The sequence below is a fragment of the Pocillopora verrucosa genome, chromosome 2 (assembly GCF_036669915.1).
Source record: "Pocillopora verrucosa isolate sample1 chromosome 2, ASM3666991v2, whole genome shotgun sequence".
Taxonomy (NCBI): Eukaryota; Metazoa; Cnidaria; class Anthozoa; order Scleractinia; family Pocilloporidae; genus Pocillopora; species Pocillopora verrucosa.
Window position 1 is genome coordinate 17,287,648 of NC_089313.1, and position 25,468 is coordinate 17,313,115.

The 25,468-nt window shown below is 39.9% G+C and overlaps 2 protein-coding genes across 5 annotated transcripts; both read left to right on the forward strand.

Annotated features, from left to right (window-relative positions):
* Positions 1–7,211: 7,211 nt before the first annotated feature.
* LOC131792871 (circumsporozoite protein) lies at positions 7,212–9,815 on the forward strand. Its single transcript, XM_059110292.2, has 4 exons — positions 7,212–7,382; positions 8,050–8,784; positions 9,058–9,165; positions 9,668–9,815. The coding sequence occupies exons 1-3, from the start codon at positions 7,241–7,243 to the stop codon at positions 9,126–9,128; spliced, it is 948 nt and encodes a 315-aa protein (XP_058966275.2). The 5' UTR covers positions 7,212–7,240; the 3' UTR covers positions 9,129–9,165; positions 9,668–9,815.
* Positions 9,816–10,619: 804 nt separating this feature from the next.
* LOC131792872 (ataxin-2-like) lies at positions 10,620–24,896 on the forward strand. Of its 4 annotated transcripts, none has more exons than XM_066162400.1 (31): positions 10,620–10,866; positions 12,020–12,131; positions 12,342–12,374; positions 12,753–12,818; positions 13,828–13,947; positions 14,130–14,233; positions 14,965–15,019; positions 15,158–15,189; positions 16,637–16,804; positions 17,246–17,344; positions 17,420–17,518; positions 17,588–17,686; positions 17,814–17,912; positions 17,983–18,081; positions 18,155–18,253; positions 18,326–18,424; positions 18,494–18,592; positions 18,887–18,960; positions 19,216–19,273; positions 19,429–19,615; positions 20,283–20,782; positions 20,852–20,950; positions 21,021–21,119; positions 21,189–21,287; positions 21,357–21,455; positions 21,735–21,808; positions 22,064–22,121; positions 22,277–22,463; positions 23,131–23,865; positions 24,139–24,246; positions 24,749–24,896. In XM_066162400.1, the coding sequence occupies exons 1-30, from the start codon at positions 10,768–10,770 to the stop codon at positions 24,207–24,209; spliced, it is 3,921 nt and encodes a 1,306-aa protein (XP_066018497.1). In that variant the 5' UTR covers positions 10,620–10,767; the 3' UTR covers positions 24,210–24,246; positions 24,749–24,896. The 4 variants fall into 4 exon arrangements, with proteins under 4 accessions (XP_066018497.1, XP_066018498.1, XP_066018499.1 ...); XM_066162401.1 differs by having other exon boundaries at positions 14,968–15,019; XM_066162402.1 differs by lacking the exons at positions 10,620–10,866; positions 12,020–12,131; positions 12,342–12,374; positions 12,753–12,818; positions 15,158–15,189 and having other exon boundaries at positions 13,831–13,947.
* Positions 24,897–25,468: the final 572 nt, after the last annotated feature.

Below are 25,468 nucleotides of genomic sequence, written 5' to 3' on the forward strand. Positions count from 1 at the left end.
AGTGACGGAGTTGAAAAGGTACATCCTAATTTAGCATTATCAGAGCTTTCGAAGAGCGAAAAAGCACACCAAAATCAGTCTACCTTAGCATTGCGGTAGCCGCCGAAAACGCCTTTTTTTTGGCTTTCATGGGAAAACGACTGCTTTAAGTTTTGAATCTGACTAGTTAAAAAAGTGGCGCAAGTTTTTCTTGAAAAAGCACATAGCGCATTACCTTCGACATTTAACTGAAAATTCCTCCAATCGTACCGGTCTGGTTTGAATTCTCGGAATGGGACAGAGTACTCTCTGTGGAAGTCACCTGGCGTAGTACGAGTCAACGGATCGCCTATAGGATCGGAAACAGTATTCACCATCGTTTAACAAATAATATTTGAGGCATCATGGTTATAAAAGGAACTACGCAGCAACTACAAATCTCCACTTTTAAAATGGTGTAATTTGGCAGATAAAAAACAAATAAGACCATCAGTGTTTGTGCGCGCTTTAAGTTCTCCAGCTGACACAAAATATTTAGAGCAGATCAACATGATCAAAGTCTTATGCTGAGACTACAACCCAATTTGTGGCTCCTAAATGTTCTGACACTTTTCAATCTCGTTAGAAATATTTCGCCAGTCAGTCAAAGGCATTATTGTATACAGAATTGTCAGATATCAATTTATTAGAGAACATTATACTCCTACTTTGATCCTAGTCTTTGAACTAAAACCGTTGAAAACGGTTCTGGTGTGCAGGTTAATCACAGGTTTCAAGTCAGTATGGTCAATCATGACCCCCGACACCTGGAATGAACAAGATTTTCAGTTTTTTTCCATCCCGCTGTTTGGTATCAGACAAATCACTAAGACATGTTTGTTTCCACGTCCCACACAGGTGGTTAAGGTGCATGATCCCGAAAAAAGGGATACTGACAAAGACGTGGAAAGCAGCAGAGAGACGACTGAGCGAGTTCAATCAGTCGAGCGCGCTCATGAGGAAACGGAAAATACGAGTGGCCAGTGTAACCTTGAGGGATGCCTGGATACAAATGAGAGGAAAGAGGTATTATCACTTTTTGATACTTTTCTACCTTTCAATTAGGAGATAAAAAAACCCTCCATTTGCTTGGTAGAGATTGGATGTAGAATCCTCAACGTTCTTCCTTTTCATCACAGTGCTCCGTTGGCTACCGAGCACGCTGATGAAGAAAAGGACGTTGAGACTTCCTGCAATACTGAGGAATACGAGAATACTGGTCAAAGTAAAATGGTATGGTTGTGTGAAACTCTCTTCTACTTTTCAAGAAAGGTAGATTAAGTCTCTGTTTGGTTTTAAAGAAACAAATATAAAACAAACGGAGTACTTTGAACAACAAAAGAACATAAGCATTTCCTGTAACTCTGAGGAGTGCGAGGATATTGGACAAAAAACAATGGTACGTCTTTTTTTCTACTTTTCTTCTCTTCAGGAGAGGTAGATTAACTCCTTCCTTTTGGTTTTTAGGGAATGGATGCAGAACAAGAGGAGTATTCCGAGGAAGAGAACAACGTTGGGGTCTCCTGCAGCTCCGAGGAGTGCCAGGATATTGGACAAAAAACAATGGTATGTCTTTTTTTTCTCCACTTTTCTTCTCTTCAGAAAAGTTGGCGAGGTTAACTCCTTCTTTTTGGTTTTTAGGGAATGGATGCAGAACAAGAAGAGTATTCCGAGGAGGAGAAAGACGTTGGCGTTTCCCGCAACTCCCAGGAGTGCCAGGATATTGGTAAAAAAACAATGGTATGTCTTTGTTTTCTACTTTTCTTCTCTCCAGGAAAGGTAGCCAGATTAACTTCTTTTGGTTTTTAGAAAATGGATGCAGAACAAGAGGAGTATTCCGAGGAGGAGAAAGACGTTGGGGTCTCCTGCAACTCCGAGGAGTGCCAGGATATTGAACAAAAAACAACAGTATGTCTTTGTTTTCTACTTTTTTACTCTTCAGAAAAGGTAGCGAGGTTAAACAATGGTATGTCTTTTTTTTCTGCTTTTCTACTCTTCAAAAAAGGAAGATTAACTCCGTCCTTTTGGTTTTTAGGGAATGGATGCAGAACAAGAGGAGTATTCCGAGGAAGAGAAAAACGCTGACGTTTCCTGCAACTCCGAGGAGTGCCAGGATATTGGACAAAAAACAATGGTATGTCTTTGTTTTCTTCTTTTCAACTCTCCAGGAAAGGTAGCCAGGTTAACTCCTTTTTGGTTTTTAGGAAATGGATGCAGAACAAGAGGAGTATTCCGAAGAAGAGAAAGACGTTGGGGTCTCCTGCAACTCCGAGGAGTGCCAGGATATTGCACAAAAAACAACGGTATGTCTTTGTTTTCTACTCTTTTACTCTACAGAAAAGTTAGCGAGGTTAACTCCTTCCTTTTGGTTTTTAGGGAATGGATGCAGAACAAGAGGAGTATTCCGAGGAAGAGAAGAACATTGGCGTTTCTTGCAACTCCGAGGAGTGCCAGGATATTGGACAAAAGACAATGGTATGTCTTTGTTTTCTAACTTTTTACTCTTCAGAAAAGGTAGATTAATAACTTCTTCCTTTTGGTTTTTAGGGAATGGATGCAGAACAAGCGGAGTATTCCGAGGAAGAGAAAAAGGTTGGCGTTTCTTGCAACTCCGAGGAGTGCCAGGATATTGGACAAAAAACAATGGTATATCTTTGTTTTCTACTCTTTTACTCTTCAGAAAAGGTAGATTAATAACTCTTTCCTTTTGGTTCTTAGGGAATGGATGCAGAACAAGAGGAGTATTCCGAGGAAGAGAAAAACGTTGGCGTTTCTTGCGACTCCGAGGAGTGCCAAGACATTGCTCAAAAAACAATGGTATGTCTTTTTTTTCTGCTTTTCTACTCTTCAAAAAAGGAAGATTAACTCCGTCCTTTTGGTTTTTAGGGAATGGATGCAGAACAAGAGGAGTATTCCGAGGAAGAGAAAAACGTTGACGTTTCCTGCAACTCCGAGGAGTGCCAGGATATTGGACAAAAAACAATGGTATGTCTTTGTTTTCTTCTTTTCAACTCTCCAGGAAAGGTAGCCAGGTTAACTCCTTTTTGGTTTTTAGGAAATGGATGCAGAACAAGCGGAGTATTCCGAGGAAGAGAAAAACGTTGGCGTTTCTTGCAACTCCGAGGGGTGCCAGGATATTGGACAAAAAACAATGGTATGTCTTTGTTTTCTACTCTTTTACTCTTCAGAAAAGGTAGATTAATAACTCTTTCCTTTTGGTGCTTAGGGAATGGAAGCAGAACAAGAGGAGTATTCCGAGGAAGAGAAAAACGTTGGCGTTTCCTGCAACTCCGGGGAGTGCCAGGATATTGGACAAAAAACAATGGTATGTCTTTGTTTTCTACTCTTTTACTCTTCAGAAAAGGTAGATTAACTCCTTCCTTTTGGTTTTTAGGAAATGGAGGCAGAACAAGAGGAGTACTCTGAACAAGAGAAAAACGTTGGCGTTTCCAGCAACTCCCAGGAGTGTGAGGATATTGGTCAAAGCATACAGGTATATTTATGTGCTCTATATTTATTTACTTTTCAGGAAAGGTAGATTAAGTCTCTAGTCAGTTTTTAGGTACATGTGAATAGATATATTGTCGGCATTGGAAGACCAATCCACCTAGAAAGCATTAGCTCATTCAGTGGATTGCACCTGCAAAGTTTACGATAATGTTTGCTTGGCAAAATTTAGTAAACCACGTAATCTGTCGGACTTGACAGAAGAAGGGAAGAACAACAATGTAGGCTCGTTTTTGTTGATCAGAACCGCGTAATAATGTTTTTACAACTTTTGACACAGAACTGTGCTGTTTCCCAAAATGCGTCTGAGCCAGCCAGCCACAGTGAATGTACTACGCATACCAATGGTGAAAGGTAAGAGATGTCATGGTCGAAATTTTCATTGATTATGCTGGATATCTGGAGAATATCAGGTTTTCATCCTCAACGAGTAGAACATTCGAATGTTTGGTGAGAAATAAGCGTTAATTCGATTATTTTCTTAATAATTAACCAAGATGATAGACATTGAAAGCGCTTTACGATGAAAAGGGAAGTTATAGCGGAGAACGGCGTCGAAAATAGTTCTTCCTTTTAAAAACATACGCATCGTTTTATTTACTTTCACAGTGGCGTCAATGTGAGCAAGCTGAACCCTCTAGCAAGAGAATTTCATCCATCATCTCAGGTCTGCAATTTCACTTTCAGTAGATGGTGTGATTCGTTTTTAATGAGCTTTGTTTTCCTTGCAAATCATTTCTTTATCTAACAAAAGAAAACGAATTCCTCCATCGATCAGGGATAACATCCTAACGAGCTTCTTGTTGTATAATTTCTCTACAGACTATTTGTCCAAGGAAAGAAGTGCAACCCAAACGTAAATCTCAAATGGTTAAATTCGATCCACCAAGCCAAGGGCGGAGGCGGATGCGGTCATGCGGTCCTCCTCAAATGCTTGGGGTGGAGGCACCTCCGTGGAGCCATCCCCTGCCAAACCATCTCCCACCAAGGTTCCCTCCCATCCCACCAGGTAAGTACAGAGCAAAGACTTATCGCTGCACCTTAAAGTCATACACACTGACAATCTGGTGAATCATATTGTATAAATGGCTTCTTATCTTTCAATGCAATGTAATTTTCAGTCTAGAGTAAAATCCAATTAAATAAAACTTGGTGATTCAACGCAATGGACAACTGTCCAGTGCAACGCTGTGTAGAGGAATGCAAAGATAAATTATCTACTCAGAAGGGAGGGGTGCAATTATATTTAATTGTACCTTAACTCAACGAAATGCAAAGCGTATACAATGCAACTGTTTTCATGTAGCTGCTCTAGTTTCTTTTCAAAAAGATATCTAACTGCAGCGTCAAACAACTTGCTTATTCAACGTCACTCGCAGAGCCACTAGGCTAATACGAAGTGCAGTAAATACGGCGAAATCTGGTGCAAACACAACACCACTGCGCCAACAAGGCCTGAACCCTGTAACAGGACAGTGCAGCAACAATTCGCGGTTTACTGCGGAATAATACAGCGGAATGTGAGGGTATAGCAATACAAAACAAATCAATTCCTCTCGTGGAGAAAAAGTCACTAAAACACGATTAAACAGACTACAAGGAGACGGAATGCAGCTAACACAAAGTACGTGATACGTTGCTATTAATAATTATGAAAAATGGTCTCTTTTTTGTAGAGAGACATTGCAGGTTGGAAAGACCGAGAGTGCGGTTTTCTGCTTCCAGTAACCGGCCAGTTCCCTCGCCGATGAACATGATGCCCAGCGCGTGGCCAAATAACGACAGATATTACACGAACCAAAGAAACGGAGCCCCTACAAAACATACCCCTCATCCCAATGATCCCGTGGGGCTGTCACCAGGAGTTGCACCTTGGCTGCGGCCTTCTGTTCCAAACAACTGGCCTACTCCATCATCGATGAAAATTATGCCCAATGCTTGGCCAAATGCACACATGTGTTACACGGACCGAGCAAACGGTGTCCCTGCAAAACTGAATCCACATGCCTATAATCCTGTGGGGCCTTCACGAGGTGTAGAACCACGACCGCGGCCTTTTTTCTCCAACAACAAGCCGACTCCTCCAACAGAACAAAAGGAGTATTCCGAGGAAGAGAAGAACGTTGGCATATCCTGCAACTCCGAGGAGTGCCATGATATTGGACAAAAAACAATGGTATGTCTTTTTTTTCTGCTTTTCTGCTCTTCAAAAAAGGTAGATTAACTCCGTCCTTTTGGTTTTTAGGGAATGGATGCAGAACAAGAGGAGTATTCCGAGGAAGAGAAAAACGCTGACGTTTCCTGCAACTCCGAGGAGTGCCATGATATTGGTCAAAAAATACGGGTTTGTCTGTGTTTTCTTCTTTTCTTCTCTCCAGGAAAGGTAGCCAGATTAACTCCTTTTTGGTTTTTAGGAAATGGATGCAGAACAAGAGGAGTATTTCGAGGAAGAGAAAGACGTTGGGGTGTCCTGCAACTCCGAGGAGTGCCAGGATATTGCACAAAAAACAATGGTATGTCTTTGTTTTCTACTTTTTTACTCTACAGAAAAGGTAGATTAACTCCTTCCTTTTGGTTTTTAGGAAATGGAGGCAGAACAAGAGGAGTATTCCGAGGAAGAGATCAATGTTGGCGTTTCCTGCAACTCCGAGGAGTGCCAGGATATTGGACAAAAGACAATGGTATGTCTTTGTTTTCTACTTTTGTACTTTTCAGAGAAGGTAGATTAACTTCTTCCTTTTGGTTTTTAGGGAATGGATGCAGAACAAGAGGAGTATTCTGAGGAAGAGAAAGACGTTGGTGTCTCCTGCAACTCCCAGGAGTGTGAGGATATTAGTCAAAGCAGACAGGTATGTTTATGTGCTCTATATTTATTTACTTTCGGGAAAGGTAGATTAAATCCCTATTCAGTTTTTAGGTACATGTGAATAGATATATTGTCGGCATTGGGAGAACTCTCCACCTAGAAAGCATTAGCTCATTCAGTGGATTGCACCTGCAATGTTTACGATAATGTTTGCTTGGCAAAATGTAGTAAACCACGTAATCTGTCAGACTTGACAGAAGAACGGAAGAACAACAATGTTGATCAGAACCGCGTAATAATGTTTTTACAACTTTTTACACAGAACTGTAGTGTTTCCCAAAATGCGTCTGAGCCAGCCAGCCACAGTGAATGTACTATGCATACCAGTGGTGGAAGGTAAGAGATGTCATGGTCGAAATTTTCATTGATTATGGTGGATATCTGGAGAATATCAGGTTTTTATCTTCAAGTAGTAGAACATTCGAATGTTTGGTGAGAAATAAGCGTTAATCCGATTATTTTCTTAACAATTAACCAAGATGATAGACATTGATAGCGCTTTACGATGAAAAGGGAAGTTATAGGGGAGAACTGCGTCGAAAATAGTTCTTCCTTTTAAAAACATACGCATCGTTTTGTTTGCTTTCACAGTGGCGTCAACGTGAACAAGCTGAACCCTCTAGCAAGAGAATTTCATCCATCATCTCAGGTCTGCAATTTCACTTTCAGTAGATGGTGTGATTCGTTTTTAATGAGCTTTGTTTTCCTTGCAAATCATTTCTTTATCTAACAAAAGAAAACGAATTCCTCCATCGATCAGGGATAACATCCTAACGAGCTTCTTGTTGCATAATTTCCCTACAGACTATTTGTCCAAGGAAAGAAGTGCAACCCAAACGTAAATCTCAAATGGTTAAATTCGATCCACCAAGCCAAGGGCGGAGGCGGATGCGGTCATGCGGTCCTCCTCAAATGCTTGGGGTGGAGGCACCTCCGTGGAGCCATCCCCTGCCAAACCATCTCCCACCAAGGTTCCCTCCCATCCCACCAGGTAAGTACAGAGCAAAGACTTATCGCTGCACCTTAAAGTCATACACACTGACAATCTGGTGAATCATATTGTATAAATGGCTTCTTATCTTTCAATGCAATGTAATTTTCAGTCTAGAGTAAAATCCAATTAAATAAAACTTGGTGATTCAACACAATGGACAACTGTCCAGTGCAACGCTGTGTAGAGGAATGCAAAGATAAATTATCTACTCAGAAGGGAGGGGTGCAATTATATTTAATTGTACCTTAACTCAACGAAATGCAAAGCGTATACAATGCAACTGTTTTCATGTAACTGCTTCAGTTTCATTTCAAAAAGATATCTAACTGCAGCGTCAAACAACTTGCTTATTCAACGTCACTCGCAGAGCCACTAGGCTAATACGAAGTGCAGTAAATACGGCGAAATCTGGTGCAAACACAACACCACTGCGCCAACAAGGCCTGAACCCTGTAACAGGACAGTGCAGCAACAATTCGCGGTTTACTGCGGAATAATACAGCGGAATGTGAGGGTATAGCAATACAACACAAATCAATTCCTCTCACGGAGAAAAAGTCACTAAAACACGATTAAACAGACTACAAGGAGACGGAATGCAGCTAACACAAAGTACGTGATACGTGGCTATTAATAATTATGAAAAATGGTCTCTTTTTTGTAGGGAGACATTGCAGGTTGAAAAGACCAAGGGTGCGGTTTTCTGCTTCCAGTAACCGGCCAGTTCCCTCGCCGATGAACATGATACCCAGCGCGTGGCCAAATAACGATAGATATTACACGAACCAAAGAAACGGAGCCCCTACAAAACATACCCCTTATCCCAATTATCCCGTGGGGCTGTCACCAGGAGTTGCACCTTGGATGCGGCCTTCTGTTCCAAACAACGGGCCTATTCCATCATCGATGAACATTATGCCCAATGCTTGGCCACATGCAAGCATGTGTTACACGGACCGAGCAAAAAGTGTCCCTGCAAAACTGAATCCACATGCCTATAATCCTGCGGGGCCTTCACGAGGGGTAGAACCACGGCCTCGGCCTTTTTTCTCCAACAACAGGCCGACTCCTTCACCGATGAATATTATGCCCAATGCTTGGCCAAATGCCAACATGTGTTACATGGACCAAGGAAACGGTGTATCTGCCGTGCAGAATCCAGATGCTGGCAATCCCATAGGGCCTATGCCAGGAGTAATGCCGTGGCCACAGCCCTTCATTTCTTCCAACACTTGGCAGACTCCTTCACCATTGAACGTTAGGCCAAACACATGGACAAATAACAACGTGCCTGACATGGACCAAGGATTTCAGATACCTGCGGAGCAAAATCCATTTCCTTATAACAACGTTGGACCCGGCCCGATACAAGTTCAACAGTTATCATCATACCCAACAGGTTTGTTGTTCACATTGCGGTTCCTCTTAATGCCCAGGCTTGAGACGCCTAGAACGTTCTTTGATGAGCATCTTACTCATTCCTACCTTCTAGAAGCGTGTATATCAGGGAAAAAGCTTCTCTGCAATTTAAGCATACTTTTAGGCATAGTTTGGGTAAAGAATATTCATATTCTTAGGAGTTTAAATTACCAAGTCATTAGCCACAATCAGTGGTTTTATAATTGCTATTAGACCTGACACTTAAATAAGTTTCTCATCTTATCCTATCAAGTACCTTATGCGGAGCAGTCTCCAAATGTGCAAAGCCATACTGTTAATCCACCAGAAACTGTGGATCCTTGATCAGTGCACAACTGAAGCACTGAACCGTCCGCAGCAGGTTTGTATAAACACCTATTTGAATGTTCATTTTTAATACGTTGTCGCGAAATCATCTAAAAGTTTCCACGGCCAACACTCGGAACATGCAGAAACAAGCGACCCTTCCCACAGAGTTACCATAAATGCAACGAGCCAGACTCTCACTTGGTCTGAGCGGTATAAATTCCTATGCAGCATAGGCTACAGCCCTACGTTCGTCAGACAATACGCTGTATCTTGTTCATGGGGAGAAATCTGTCGAAAATGCGGCTCAGTGTTGGTACTTGAGCAACTGCGCTCCTACTCCTCCCCTACCTTAACTTTAACTCTAACTTGTTATTAGTCGATTGTTATTGGGCCAGGGGAGGGGTAGGTAGGTGCTTAGTTGCTCAGATACTGACATTGAAAATGCCTTTTGAGCATTGATCGCCTTGGTTTTTAAGTTGAAATGTAGAACCGAAATAGACATTATTTTCAATGTTTTTACGACCTGTTTTTTAAATATGTTTATTTATCAACAGGTGACTTACATGACACAAGTTGCCAGAATTTTTCTGCGAGGACTGTTGTCTCATTTTTTCTATTTAACTTTTTAAAAAGAGTGTTTCGATATATATTTATGAATGCAGATGTCAAACTAACTCTTTGTCAATAGCTCGTAATGCTTCCACAAATGTTAATTGTAAATTAAGAAAATACATCATATTAAAATGATAACAAATATTAAATTTCAGTTGTCTTGGGGTTTTTACTTATCAAATTAGTAAATGAGGGCTACAATAGATTGCTCTAACAGCCAAGTTTGGATTTTGGACCCTAGTGGCCGAATTTGGACACTGGTGGCCAATTTTAAATTACAGAAAACATTGGCCAATTTTGGATTTTGGATAGTAGTGCCCAATTTTAGATTTTGGACACTAAAATCAGAGCTAGAGCTCACTGAGTGACTCCGGAAAACATTCTTGAGTTTTTCACCTGGTTTTCTTGTTCGTGCTGTATCACCCTGCAGCAGAACTCTAAAATGAAGTATTCCATCGTCGCAAGCCCCAAGGAACCATAGGGGCCCGATGCTACATTCTAAATGTAAGGAATAGTATTTCAAGCCTTCTCTCGAAAAGCAGTACTTTCTGTTTCATTTCCTAGTACTTTTGCTGTTACATTGAAGAACTATTTCAGGCCATATTTCTGTATCAAACTTAAATTTTATCGCGTTAGTTGTTAACCCTTTAACTTCCACAAGTGATTAACATGTAATTTCTCCTTATACATTATTTAGAACACCCAAAACTTATCAGGTGCAAGGTATTGTGTTGATTTAACACCAAATTCTCGTATCTTATTTACAAGGAACTGTGTAGCACCTGGAGGGGAAATTCTCAGATCTTGAGGGACTTCGAGGCGAATGCTCAATAAGCGAGGAGACCTGGAAACTAGTCTCTCAACGTCTCGAATGATTTCCCGCGCCCTCCAACTTCTTTTCGCTGTTTCCGTGAGCGTAGGCTGGCGTTTTGTTGTTTTTAGAGGCCTTTCATTCCTAAGTAGGGGATGTATGGCTCAGAATTTACCTTAAAGATGACGCAAATATTATAGAACCAGTTCTTGAGGGGAAATTAACGTTAAAATGGAGAACGACGACGGCCAGTTTGTGTACACCATCCATGGCGTCAAAGTTTCCTTTCCTTGCAAAGCATATCCAACCCAGCTGTCCATGATGAACATGGTGAGGTTTGAATCAACTAGCTACATGGCTCCGACTTTTGAGAAAGTTGCTAATGATGCGAGATTATGTGTGTGGTTTACTGATCATTGAAGTAACTGTTATTGTGTTTAGCAAAAACACGCGAGATCGAAAGAGATCGATAATCGATTAGCCCTCCAGGGGACTTACCTGATTAAAAATATTTTAATACATAAAAAAAAATTTTGAAACACTGCCATTGTAACAACACGGAGACGCAAAGAAACAGTGGGATAATCACAGTGATAATGATAAATAGGTTTTTGTTAAATCTATAATGAAACAATTCATAGTAATCTGTTATTAATTATAATAATTATTTATCGGAGTAGATGTGAATGGCGGTAGATGTTTAATCGGTGACTTCGCAGTTTGGTAAATATCTATCACTTTGGATGACAATGAGGCAAGAATGAACTCAAGTAAACAGCATGCAAGCAGAATAGCTAGCTGACCAATTTATGTTAAGTGCTTGGAAAGCAAATAAAAGTCTTGGTGCATAACAATGCATGTTAATTTTCACTCAAAGGAAAGTTGAGTCAAAAAATGTATGGGAGGCACTTATTTTACTTGTTCTTGCTTCATTTTCTTCAGTTGCTATGTGAAATTAGTCTTATTGTAGAAACCACTCTGTCTTTAAAACAGCTGTTTCATGGATTGCATTATGACATGCGATCAAATTGCTTTTTATGTGTTGGTATTTGTGCTTGTATATGTATCTGCATTGAAGTAGTTCATATAAATTTTGCATTTGTTTATCTTTGCATTGGCATGAAACTTGTAAACCAAACCAATTTGTATGCCATATATTTGGTTGTTTCTAAATGATAATACTACTTTAAATTGACATACCTTTGACCCCTAATACTTACCAGCATCTAGTTTTTCTGAAAAATATGGCTCCTGAATCAAACAGTAAGGTCACAATAAAGGATATTATTACTAACTGAAGAGCTTCTTGCTTATTTAAAAAATTCTCCCTGTTGTTACCCTAGGAAATGTATAGAGAACAGTATGGAGAATATGCATACTGATGTTTGGGTGTAAAGGGTACATGTAAGTTAGGATGATTACAGCCAGTGGTTGTTGTCATTCCTTCTTCATGTAATTTTTTCACTGTTGCTTTATATTTTAGATTATCAAAGGAATTGAAAGGCATCAGAATTCATTGCTTGAAAGTCCGACAGGAAGTGGGAAGAGTCTAGCTTTGCTCTGTTCTTGTTTGGCTTGGCAATCTGCAGAATATGGTACAACCATTTGTTAGTGGCAATTTTTCTACTGATCGTAGAAATGACATCGTAAAATGCTTAAAACTAAAGTGAATCTAGCTGAGGGATTTTTGCAAGTAAAATACATTAATAAACAGATAACTGTTCGAGCCACCACATACATGTAGAAGTTTCTGTATTTTGTCTTGTAAGTGGATGTCTAATTCTGGTTTTTATCTTTATTACCAGAAAAAAAGGCAAAGATTGAGGAACAAATGAAAGGTTGGTGGTTATTTATGTTGTCCTTTATCTTTTGTACCAAGTCTGTTGGGCTATTATTTAAGGTATTGATTTTTCAAAGGAAACACTTTTGTTTTAAAATTGTAGTATGGTAATACAAATGAGGATTTGTGATTTAAAAGGTGCATGAAGAAAGGTTAGTTTTCAAACAATGTGGAAGCTTAATAATTATTATGGTAAGCTAAGATTTGTTACTGCAGAATTCCATCCTGCAAAACCCCAATAGTCTGACAACCATGTAATTTTGACCACATTTTGTACTCCATGAATGAATAAAAAGCTTAGTTGCACATTTATCCTTGGTGGTGAGGCTTATTTTACCAACAGGAAATCACATTTCTTTTCTTTTCTCTTATACAGCAGAAATAGGGAATGATGAATGCTGTATTAAGACTTGCAGTGATGAACAGAAGCAGCTTCCAATAGGTACAATGATGTAGTCTGTAATTCTCCTGTTAATTCAGTGAACAATTTTTAGTGAAATGAGACAAACTGAAAGACAAAGTATGATTTCCAAGCTTTGGTTACTCCCTGACTTATACACTGGCTTAGGTATGTTTACACCCTCCCTTTATAAAATTTTACCTCAGAGGATACTGTATTTCTTCAAATGAGCACCCATGTTCTAATTAGTGCCTTCCTCCAAATTAGCACCCACCCTCAAGGCCATGATTTTCAGTTAGTTCCCCCCTTGGAATCAATAACAGAATCAGTGCAGGAGAATACTCAGCACCCCCTTCAATTTAGCACCCTCCCTCCAATAAGTGTCTCCCCCCCCCCCTTTAAATAAGCACTTGGGCACTTGTTAGGGGAGATCAAGGTTGGGCTCTAAGAAAAATTGAAGGGAGCCCAGAGTTCTGAAACTGTGAAATCCAGGCTGCCCAGCATATGCTTTTTATGAAAAAACTAAAATTCCTGAGTTGCCCATGAGCAAAAGTAAGGCACCAGGGGCCATCGGGTGCTGCTAGACCACTAGAAAAAATAATAGAAAAAATGTTAAGATTGTTTACTAGAGAATTATTTAAGAAAAGAGAGTGTGCTTATACCTCTGGCTATTCATTTTCAAGAGGTTTTCTTCTCACTGATGTTTTCCTCGGAAAATTACACTGAGAGTAAGGTTAGACATGTGGAAATATGACGTTGACAACAAAGAGGTAAAGAGGTGAGATGAAGGAATAGAAAGAGCAATTTAAAAAAAAAGAAAGAAACTGGAAGGAAATCTAAAGGGCTAGATATATTTTCTGTTTTAAACTTTTGTCAATTTTTTTTTTTAATATGCATCAAGATGCTTCAGTCAGCATAGCACAAAGCTTGCCATCAAAATATTAATGTCAGAAATGTCAGACCAAGCATGGACCAACTTTCATGGAAAGATATCTTATCATATATTATATATTTCTAGCATTTATTTGTTATTGTATTTTTGGTTCTTTAGATCCAGCGAACCAAATCAAAAGTGATTATTTCCAGCAAAATAATTCCAGTCTTCATGTAAAGATTTCTCCTGAAACACCATTGAAAACAGAAGCAGCAGTCACTCTGAAGAAGATGCCAGGTTTGTTTTTATTGGTTTTTATTTTTTACAAATCCAGTGTGACATGCAGAATTTTGACAATGCATTATACTCTGCTTAAAATATCATTTAAATTGTGAAAGGAGTTGAAATGAAATCCAAGGTATCTATGGTATAGATAGATTTAACTTTACAGCAACTTTATGTCTAAACTTCTCTCCCAGAGCAAAGTGAGTCACTTCCAGATAAAGATGTTAAGTCTGGAAGCCCAACTGATGATGATTTTCAACCAGCCAAGAAGCGCTTTAGGACTCCAGGGAATAACCAGGTGATTAAAACTCTTATTTACTTATTTGGAATATTTAAAAAGGTTGGTCAAGTTCAGATTTAAAGCTGGTTTAAATGAGGGCCTGTATAAACAATTTAATGAGACCAGACAGTAACATCAGCAGTGACAAGTAAAAGAGAGCTGTTGCAAAAGGTAATGAGGAGAGAATTTTTCCAAAATCAAATGGCTTTAATTTTTTTACGAAATTATAAGAGCAAAGGTTTGACATCAAGTTTTTCTATTTTCAGATCAATTTCTAAGTATTTTTTTGAACTGAATATGTTTATGGAAAATGATGTTGGGTTCTTTCAGAAAATGTTCTCAAATTAGAACAGGACAATATTATTTTTGTGTTTTAAGAAAATAGTGCAATTATCCTACAAGAAATTAGGGATCATAATTAACTAAGTGGTAGAATGATTTGATTTTCATTTTGAGTTGCTGTCTCATAAACAGGTAGGCTAAACATAATTTTGATAATGAGATGGTGGAAGATAAAGATGAGAAAACTTCAAAAATCAAAATCTCTTGTAAAAAAAGAGAAACTGAGATGATGTGAAAAAGAAATTCTATCTGATCAAAATGATTTTTGAATACATCAGTGTCAGTTTCTTCTATAAACTACAAATTTTTTAATTGAGCGTAGTTTTTTTGTTGAATTTTCTTTTCTTCTGGAGCCATTTCATTTTAGGATAAATATATTCTCACCTTTACAATTTAAATTGATTTAGCAGACTGTGTCGTCATCGAAAAAGAGGCGTGTCCATCCTAATGCTGGACCTTCAGGTGAAGATGAAGCTGATATTCTTAAGTAAGAGATAAACAGAGCATCTAGAAAGAGTGGTTTCAAATGGTGAAATTTGCGCAAATGTAGTTAAGATAAAGTGTGATTTTTATAATCTGGATCAATTCTTTACTTTTTAGCTCCAATTTTGACACAGCATACTCTGACAAAGGTACAGGTTTTAGTTCAAATGAACATGATTTTAACTTGTAATTTCACGAAGTAACCGTTTGATATATGCGCAAAACAAAAGAATTAGATGCTCAGGAAGCCCAAAGCATGACCAAGACCGAAGCATAGAGATGTGAACGTTTACAGAGTTTTCTTTTAGTACATTTGGGAAGTTAATTTGGGGATTTGATCCTTGACCGCTTATTGAGTGGCGCGTAAAATAGACTGAAGTTAGAGTCATCATTTATCTCCATGTTATTGGTTAATTTTGTTTAAGTTGGCTCGGTAGAGCGTCCGTAACAGTTTTGGTAACAAAATGTCAACTAATTTCACTGATTAACGATTAGAAAACCGCGCGCGCGACTTCAATTATTTGCTTTTATCTGATTGGCCTCTGTGACGTCAATTAACACTGACTCATTCAAACCTTTCTCATTATCTTCGACCATGGCATTTGTCACTGTGTGGCAGGCTTTTTTCGTTGGTAATGACATCATAAGATATTTATTAGGGGAAAAAAACGTGGAAAATGTTCAATCAAGAGACGGAGTTGAAAAGGTACATCTTAATTTAGCATTATCAGAGCTTTCGAAGAGCGAAAAAGCAGACCAAAATCACTGTCTACCTTAGCATTGCGGTAGCCGCCGAAAACGCCTTTTTTTTTGGCTTTCATGGGAAAACGACTGCTTTAAGTTTTGAATCTGACTAGTTAAAAAAGTGGCGCAAGTTTTTCTTGAAAAAGCACATAGCGCAGTAAATTGAGGCCAAAGTAATCGGTCGCATTACCTTCGACATTTAACTGAAAATTCCTCCAATCGTACCGGTCTGGTTTGAATTCTCGGAATGGGACAGAGTACTCTCTGTGGAAGTCACCTGGCGTAGTACGAGTCAACGGATCGCCTATAGGATCGGAAACAGTATTCACCATCGTTTAACAAATAATATTTGAGGCATCATGGTTATAAAAGAAACTACGCAGCAACTACAAATCTCCCCTTTTAAAATGGTGTAATTTGGCAGATAAAAAAAAAATAAGACCATCAGTGTTTGTGCGCGCTTTAAGTTCTCCAGCTGACGCAAAATATTTAGAGCAGATCAGCATGATCAAAGTCTTATGCTGAGACTACAACCCAATTTGTGGCTCCTGAGTGTTCTGACACTTTTCAATCTCGTTAGAAATATTTCGCCAGTCAGTCAAAGGCATTATTGTTTACAGAATTGTCAGATATCAATTTATTAGAGAACATTATACTCCTACTTTGATCCTAGTCTTTGAACTAAAACCGTTGAAAACGGTTCTGATGTGCAGGTTAATCACAGGTTTCAAGTCAGTATGGTCAATCATGACCTCCGACACCTGGAATGAACAAGATTTTCAGTTTTTTTTCATCCCGCTGTTTGGTATCAGACAAATCACTAAGACATGTTTGTTTCCACGTCCCACACAGGTGGTTAAGGTGCATGATCCCGAAAAAAGGGATACTGACAAAGACGTGGAAAGCAGCAGAGAGACGACTGAGCGAGTTCAATCAGTCGAGCGCGCTCATGAGGAAACGGAGAATACGAGTGGCCAGTGTAACCTTGAGGGATGCCTGGATACAAATGAGAGGAAAGAGGTATTATCACTTTTTGATACTTTTCTACCTTTCAATTAGGAGATAAAAAAACCCTCCATTTGCTTGGTAGAGATTGGATGTAGAATCCTCAACGTCCTTCCTTTTCATCACAGTGCTCCGTTGGCTACCGAGCACGCTGATGAAGAAAAGGACGTTGAGACTTCCTGCAATACTGAGGAATACGAGAATACTGGTCAAAGTAAAATGGTATGGTTGTGTGAAACTCTCTTCTACTTTTCAAGAAAGGTAGATTAAGTCTCTGTTTGGTTTTAAAGAAACAAATATAAAACAAACGGAGTACTTTGAACAACAAAAGAACATAAGCATTTCCTGTAACTCTGAGGAGTGCGAGGATATTGGACAAAAAACAATGGTACGTCTTTTTTTCTACTTTTCTTCTCTTCAGTAAAGGTAGATTAACTCCTTCCTTTTGGTTTTTAGGGAATGGATGCAGAACAAGTGGAGTATTCCGAGGAAGAGAACAACGTTGGGGTCTCCTGCAGCTCCGAGGAGTGCCAGGATATTGGACAAAAAACAATGGTATGTCTTTTTTTTCTCCACTTTTCTTCTCTTCAGAAAAGTTGGCGAGGTTAACTCCTTCTTTTTGGTTTTTAGGGAATGGATGCAGAACAAGAAGAGTATTCCGAGGAGGAGAAAGACGTTGGCGTTTCCTGCAACTCCCAGGAGTGCCAGGATATTGGTAAAAAAACAATGGTATGTCTTTGTTTTCTACTTTTCTTCTCTCCAGGAAAGGTAGCCAGATTAACTTCTTTTGGTTTTTAGAAAATGGATGCAGAACAAGAGGAGTATTCCGAGGAGGAGAAAGACGTTGGGGTCTCCTGCAACTCCGAGGAGTGCCAGGATATTGAACAAAAAACAACAGTATGTCTTTGTTTTCTACTTTTTTACTCTTCAGAAAAGGTAGCGAGGTTAAACAATGGTATGTCTTTTTTTTCTGCTTTTCTACTCTTCAAAAAAGGAAGATTAACTCCGTCCTTTTGGTTTTTAGGGAATGGATGCAGAACAAGAGGAGTATTCCGAGGAAGAGAAAAACGTTGACATTTCCTGCAACTCCGAGGAGTGCCAGGATATTGGACAAAAAATAATGGTATGTCTTTGTTTTCTTCTTTTCAACTCTCCAGGAAAGGTAGCCAGGTTAACTCCTTTTTGGTTTTTAGGAAATGGATGCAGAACAAGAGGAGTATTCTGAGGAAGAGAAAGACGTTGGTGTCTCCTGCAACTCCGAGGAGTGCCAGGATATTGCACAAAAAACAACGGTATGTCTTTGTTTTCTACTCTTTTACTCTACAGAAAAGTTAGCGAGGTTAACTCCTTCCTTTTGGTTTTTAGGGAATGGATGCAGAACAAGAGGAGTATTCCGAGGAAGAGAAAAACGTTGGCGTTTCTTGCAACTCCGAGGGGTGCCAGGATATTGGACAAAAAACAATGGTATGTCTTTGTTTTCTACTCTTTTACTCTTCAGAAAAGGTAGATTAATAACTCTTTCCTTTTGGTGCTTAGGGAATGGAAGCAGAACAAGAGGAGTATTCCGAGGAAGAGAAAAACGTTGGCGTTTCCTGCAACTCCGGGGAGTGCCAGGATATTGGACAAAAAACAATGGTATGTCTTTGTTTTCTACTCTTTTACTCTTCAGAAAAGGTAGATTAACTCCTTCCTTTTGGTTTTTAGGAAATGGAGGCAGAACAAGAGGAGTACTCTGAACAAGAGAAAAACGTTGGCGTTTCCAGCAACTCCCAGGAGTGTGAGGATATTGGTCAAAGCATACAGGTATATTTATGTGCTCTTTATTTATTTACTTTTCAGGAAAGGTAGATTAAGTCTCTAGTCAGTTTTTAGGTACATGTGAATAGATATATTGTCGGCATTGGAAGACCAATCCACCTAGAAAGCATTAGCTCATTCAGTGGATTGCACCTGCAAAGTTTACGATAATGTTTGCTTGGCAAAATTTAGTAAACCACGTAATCTGTCGGACTTGACAGAAGAAGGGAAGAACAACAATGTAGGCTCGTTTTTGTTGATCAGAACCGCGTAATAATGTTTTTACAACTTTTGACACAGAACTGTGCTGTTTCCCAAAATGCGTCTGAGCCAGCCAGCCACAGTGAATGTACTACGCATACCAATGGTGAAAGGTAAGAGATGTCATGGTCGAAATTTTCATTGATTATGCTGGATATCTGGAGAATATCAGGTTTTCATCCTCAACGAGTAGAACATTCGAATGTTTGGTGAGAAATAAGCGTTAATTCGATTATTTTCTTAATAATTAACCAAGATGATAGACATTGAAAGCGCTTTACGATGAAAAGGGAAGTTATAGCGGAGAACGGCGTCGAAAATAGTTCTTCCTTTTAAAAACATACGCATCGTTTTATTTACTTTCACAGTGGCGTCAATGTGAGCAAGCTGAACCCTCTAGCAAGAGAATTTCATCCATCATCTCAGGTCTGCAATTTCACTTTCAGTAGATGGTGTGATTCGTTTTTAATGAGCTTTGTTTTCCTTGCAAATCATTTCTTTATCTAACAAAAGAAAACGAATTCCTCCATCGATCAGGGATAACATCCTAACGAGCTTCTTGTTGTATAATTTCTCTACAGACTATTTGTCCAAGGAAAGAAGTGCAACCCAAACGTAAATCTCAAATGGTTAAATTCGATCCACCAAGCCAAGGGCGGAGGCGGATGCGGTCATGCGGTCCTCCTCAAATGCTTGGGGTGGAGGCACCTCCGTGGAGCCATCCCCTGCCAAACCATCTCCCACCAAGGTTCCCTCCCATCCCACCAGGTAAGTACAGAGCAAAGACTTATCGCTGCACCTTAAAGTCATACACACCGACAATCTGGTGAATCATATTGTATAAATGGCTTCTTATCTTTCAATGCAATGTAATTTTCAGTCTAGAGTAAAATCCAATTGAATAAAACTTGGTGATTCAACGCAATGGAAAACTGTCCAGTGCAACGCTGTGTAGAGGAATGCAAAGATAAATTATCTACTCAGAAGGGAGGGGTGCAATTATATTTAATTGTACCTTAACTCAACGAAATGCAAAGCGTATACAATGCAACTGTTTTCATGTAGCTGCTCTAGTTTCTTTTCAAAAAGATATCTAACTGCAGCGTCAAACAACTTGCTTATTCAACGTCACTCGCAGAGCCACTAGGCTAATACGAAGTGCAGTAAATACGGCGAAATCTGGTGCAAACACAACACCACTGCGCCAACAAGGCCTGAACCCTGTAACAGGACAGTGCAGCAACAATTCGCGGTTTACTGCGGAATAATACAGCGGAATGTGAGGGTATAGCAATACAAAACAAATCAATTCCTCTCGTGGAGAAAAAGTCACTAAAACACGATTAAACAGACTACAAGGAGACGGAATGCAGCTAACACAAAGTACGTGATACGTTGCTATTAATAATTATGAAAAATGGTCTCCTTTTTGTAGGGAGACATTGCAGGTTGGAAAGACCGAGGGTGCGGTTTTCTGCTTCCAGTAACCGGCCAGTTCCCTCGCCGATGAACATGATGCCCAGCGCGTGGCCAAATAACGACAGATATTACACGAACCAAAGAAACGGAGCCCCTACAAAACATACCCCTCATCCCAATGATCCCGTGGGGCTGTCACCAGGAGTTGCACCTTGGCTGCGGCCTTCTGTTCCAAACAACTGGCCTACTCCATCATCGATGAATATTATGCCCAATGCTTGGCCAAATGCACACATGTGTTACACGGACCGAGCAAACGGTGTCCCTGCAAAACTGAATCCACATGCCTATAATCCTGTGGGGCCTTCACGAGGTGTAGAACCACGACCGCGGCCTTTTTTCTCCAACAACAGGCCGACTCCTCCAACAGAACAAAAGGAGTATTCCGAGGAAGAGAAGAACGTTGGCATATCCTGCAACTCCGAGGAGTGCCATCATATTGGACAAAAAACAATGGTATGTCTTTTTTTTCTGCTTTTCTGCTCTTCAAAAAAGGTAGATTAACTCCGTCCTTTTGGTTTTTAGGGAATGGATGCAGAACAAGAGGAGTATTCCGAGGAAGAGAAAAACATTGACGTTTCCTGCAACTCCGAGGAGTGCCATGATATTGGTCAAAAAACAATGGTTTGTCTGTGTTTTCTTCTTTTCTTCTCTCCAGGAAAGGTAGCCAGATTAACTCCTTTTTGGTTTTTAGGAAATGGATGCAGAACAAGAGGAGTATTTCGAGGAAGAGAAAGACGTTGGGGTGTCCTGCAACTCCGAGGAGTGCCAGGATATTGCACAAAAAACAATGGTATGTCTTTGTTTTCTACTTTTTTACTCTACAGAAAAGGTAGATTAACTCCTTCCTTTTGGTTTTTAGGAAATGGAGGCAGAACAAGAGGAGTATTCCGAGGAAGAGATCAATGTTGGCGTTTCCTGCAACTCCGAGGAGTGCCAGGATATTGGACAAAAGACAATGGTATGTCTTTGTTTTCTACTTTTGTACTTTTCAGAGAAGGTAGATTAACTTCTTCCTTTTGGTTTTTAGGGAATGGATGCAGAACAAGAGGAGTATTCTGAGGAAGAGAAAGACGTTGGTGTCTCCTGCAACTCCCAGGAGTGTGAGGATATTAGTCAAAGCAGACAGGTATGTTTATGTGCTCTATATCTATTTACTTTCGGGAAAGGTAGATTAAATCCCTATTCAGTTTTTAGGTACATGTGAATAGATATATTGTCGGCATTGGGAGAACTCTCCACCTAGAAAGCATTAGCTCATTCAGTGGATTGCACCTGCAATGTTTACGATAATGTTTGCTTGGCAAAATGTAGTAAACCACGTAATCTGTCAGACTTGACAGAAGAACGGAAGAACAACAATGTTGATCAGAACCGCGTAATAATGTTTTTACAACTTTTTACACAGAACTGTAGTGTTTCCCAAAATGCGTCTGAGCCAGCCAGCCACAGTGAATGTACTACGCATACCAGTGGTGGAAGGTAAGAGATGTCATGGTCGAAATTTTCATTGATTATGGTGGATATCTGGAGAATATCAGGTTTTTATCTTCAAGGAGTAGAACATTCGAATGTTTGGTGAGAAATAAGCGTTAATCCGATTATTTTCTTAACAATTAACCAAGATGATAGACATTGATAGCGCTTTACGATGAAAAGGGAAGTTATAGGGGAGAACTGCGTCGAAAATAGTTCTTCCTTTTAAAAACATAGGCATCGTTTTGTTTGCTTTCACAGTGGCGTCAACGTGAACAAGCTGAACCCTCTAGCAAGAGAATTTCGTCCATCATCTCAGGTCTGCAATTTCACTTTCAGTAGATGGTGTGATTCGTTTTCAATGAGCTTTGTTTTCCTTGCAAATCATTTCTTTATCTAACAAAAGAAAACGAATTCCTCCATCGATCAGGGATAACATCCTAACGAGCTTCTTGTTGCATAATTTCCCTACAGACTATTTGTCCAAGGAAAGAAGTGCAACCCAAACGTAAATCTCAAATGGTTAAATTCGATCCACCAAGCCAAGGGCGGAGGCGGATGCGGTCATGCGGTCCTCCTCAAATGCTTGGGGTGGAGGCACCTCCGTGGAGCCATCCCCTGCCAAACCATCTCCCACCAAGGTTCCCTCCCATCCCACCAGGTAAGTACAGAGCAAAGACTTATCGCTGCACCTTAAAGTCATACACACTGACAATCTGGTGAATCATATTGTATAAATGGCTTCTTATCTTTCAATGCAATGTAATTTTCAGTCTAGAGTAAAATCCAATAAAATGTAACTTGGTGATTCAACGCAATGGACAACTGTCCAGTGCAACGCTGTGTAGAGGAATGCAAAGATAAATTATCTACTCAGAAGGGAGGGGTGCAATTATATTTAATTGTATCTTAACTCAACGAAATGCAAAGCGTATACAATGCAACTGTTTTCATGTAGCTGCTTCAGTTTCATTTCAAAAAGATATCTAACTGCAGCGTCAAACAACTTGCTTATTCAACGTCACTCGCAGAGCCACTAGGCTAATACGAAGTGCAGTAAATACGGCGAAATCTGGTGCAAACACAACACCACTGCGCCAACAAGGCCTGAACCCTGTAACAGGACAGTGCAGCAACAATTCGCGGTTTACTGCGGAATAATACAGCGGAATGTGAGGGTATAGCAATACAACACAAATCAATTCCTCTCACGGAGAAAAAGTCACTAAAACACGATTAAACAGACTACAAGGAGACGGAATGCAGCTAACACAAAATACGTGATACGTGGCTATTAATAATTATGAAAAATGGTCTCTTTTTTGTAGGGAGACATTGCAGGTTGAAAAGACCAAGGGTGCGGTTTTCTGCTTCCAGTAACCGGCCAGTTCCCTCGCCGATGAACATGATACCCAGCGCGTGGCCAAATAACGATAGATATTACACGAACCAAAGAAACGGAGCCCCTACAAAACATACCCCTTATCCCAATTATCCCGTGGGGCTGTCACCAGGAGTTGCACCTTGGATGCGGCCTTCTGTTCCAAACAACGGGCCTATTCCATCATCGATGAACATTATGCCCAATGCTTGGCCACATGCAAGCATGTGTTACACGGACCGAGCAAAAAGTGTCCCTGCAAAACTGAATCCACATGCCTATAATCCTGCGGGGCCTTCACGAGGGGTAGAACCACGGCCTCGGCCTTTTTTCTCCAACAACAGGCCGACTCCTTCACCGATGAATATTATGCCCAATGCTTGGCCAAATGCCAACATGTGTTACATGGACCAAGGAAACGGTGTATCTGCCGTGCAGAATCCAGATGCTGGCAATCCCATAGGGCCTATGCCAGGAGTAATGCCGTGGCCACAGCCCTTCATTTCTTCCAACACTTGGCAGACTCCTTCACCATTGAACGTTAGGCCAAACACATGGACAAATAACAACGTGCCTGACATGGACCAAGGATTTCAGATACCTGCGGAGCAAAATCCATTTCCTTATAACAACGTTGGACCCGGCCCGATACAAGTTCAACAGTTATCATCATACCCAACAGGTTTGTTGTTCACATTGCGGTTCCTCTTAATGCCCAGGCTTGAGACGCCTAGAACGTTCTTTGATGAGCATCTTACTCATTCCTACCTTCTAGAAGCGTGTATATCAGGGAAAAAGCTTCTCTGCAATTTAAGCATACTTTTAGGCATAGTTTGGGTAAAGAATATTCATATTCTTAGGAGTTTAAATTACCAAGTCATTAGCCACAATCAGTGGTTTTATAATTGCTATTAGACCTGACACTTAAATAAGTTTCTCATCTTATCCTATCAAGTACCTTATGCGGAGCAGTCTCCAAATGTGCAAAGCCATACTGTTAATCCACCAGAAACTGTGGATCCTTGATCAGTGCACAACTGAAGCACTGAACCGTCCGCAGCAGGTTTGTATAAACACCTATTTGAATGTTCATTTTTAATACGTTGTCGCGAAATCATCTAAAAGTTTCCACGGCCAACACTCGGAACATGCAGAAACAAGCGACCCTTCCCACAGAGTTACCATAAATGCAACGAGCCAGACTCTCACTTGGTCTGAGCGGTATAAATTCCTATGCAGCATAGGCTACAGCCCTACGTTCGTCAGACAATACGCTGTATCTTGTTCATGGGGAGAAATCTGTCGAAAATGCGGCTCAGTGTTGGTACTTGAGCAACTGCGCTCCTACTCCTCCCCTACCTTAACTTTAACTCTAACTTGTTATTAGTCGATTGTTATTGGGCCAGGGGAGGGGTAGGTAGGTGCTTAGTTGCTCAGATACTGACATTGAAAATGCCTTTTGAGCATTGATCGCCTTGGTTTTTAAGTTGAAATGTAGAACCGAAATAGACATTATTTTCAATGTTTTTACGACCTGTTTTTTAAATATGTTTATTTATCAACAGGTGACTTACATGACACAAGTTGCCAGAATTTTTCTGCGAGGACTGTTGTCTCATTTTTTCTATTTAACTTTTTAAAAAGAGTGTTTCGATATATATTTATGAATGCAGATGTCAAACTAACTCTTTGTCAATAGCTCGTAATGCTTCCACAAATGTTAATTGTAAATTAAGAAAATACATCATATTAAAATGATAACAAATATTAAATTTCAGTTGTCTTGGGGTTTTACTTATCAAATTAGTAAATGAGGGCTACAATAGATTGCTCTAACAGCCAAGTTTGGATTTTGGACCCTAGTGGCCGAATTTGGACACTGGTGGCCAATTTTAAATTACAGAAAACATTGGCCAATTTTGGATTTTGGATAGTAGTGCCCAATTTTAGATTTTGGACACTAAAATCAGAGCTAGAGCTCACTGAGTGACTCCGGAAAACATTCTTGAGTTTTTCACCTGGTTTTCTTGTTCGTGCTGTATCACCCTGCAGCAGAACTCTAAAATGAAGTATTCCATCGTCGCAAGCCCCAAGGAACCATAGGGGCCCGATGCTACATTCTAAATGTAAGGAATAGTATTTCAAGCCTTCTCTCGAAAAGCAGTACTTTCTGTTTCATTTCCTAGTACTTTTGCTGTTACATTGAAGAACTATTTCAGGCCATATTTCTGTATCAAACTTAAATTTTATCGCGTTAGTTGTTAACCCTTTAACTTCCACAAGTG

Coding starts and splice junctions, on each gene's coding strand:
- LOC131792872 (XM_066162400.1), top strand. CDS start 10,768: ATGGAGAACGACGACGGCCAGTTTGTGTACACCATCCATGGCGTCAAA. Junction 16,805..17,245: donor ATACAAATGAGAGGAAAGAG/GTATTATCACTT, acceptor TTTGGTTTTTAG/GGAATGGATGCAGAACAAGT. Junction 18,593..18,886: donor ATATTGGTCAAAGCATACAG/GTATATTTATGT, acceptor CTTTTGACACAG/AACTGTGCTGTTTCCCAAAA.
- LOC131792871 (XM_059110292.2), top strand. CDS start 7,241: ATGGTTAAATTCGATCCACCAAGCCAAGGGCGGAGGCGGATGCGGTCA. Junction 7,383..8,049: donor GTTCCCTCCCATCCCACCAG/GTAAGTACAGAG, acceptor TCTTTTTTGTAG/GGAGACATTGCAGGTTGAAA. Junction 8,785..9,057: donor GTTATCATCATACCCAACAG/GTTTGTTGTTCA, acceptor TATCCTATCAAG/TACCTTATGCGGAGCAGTCT.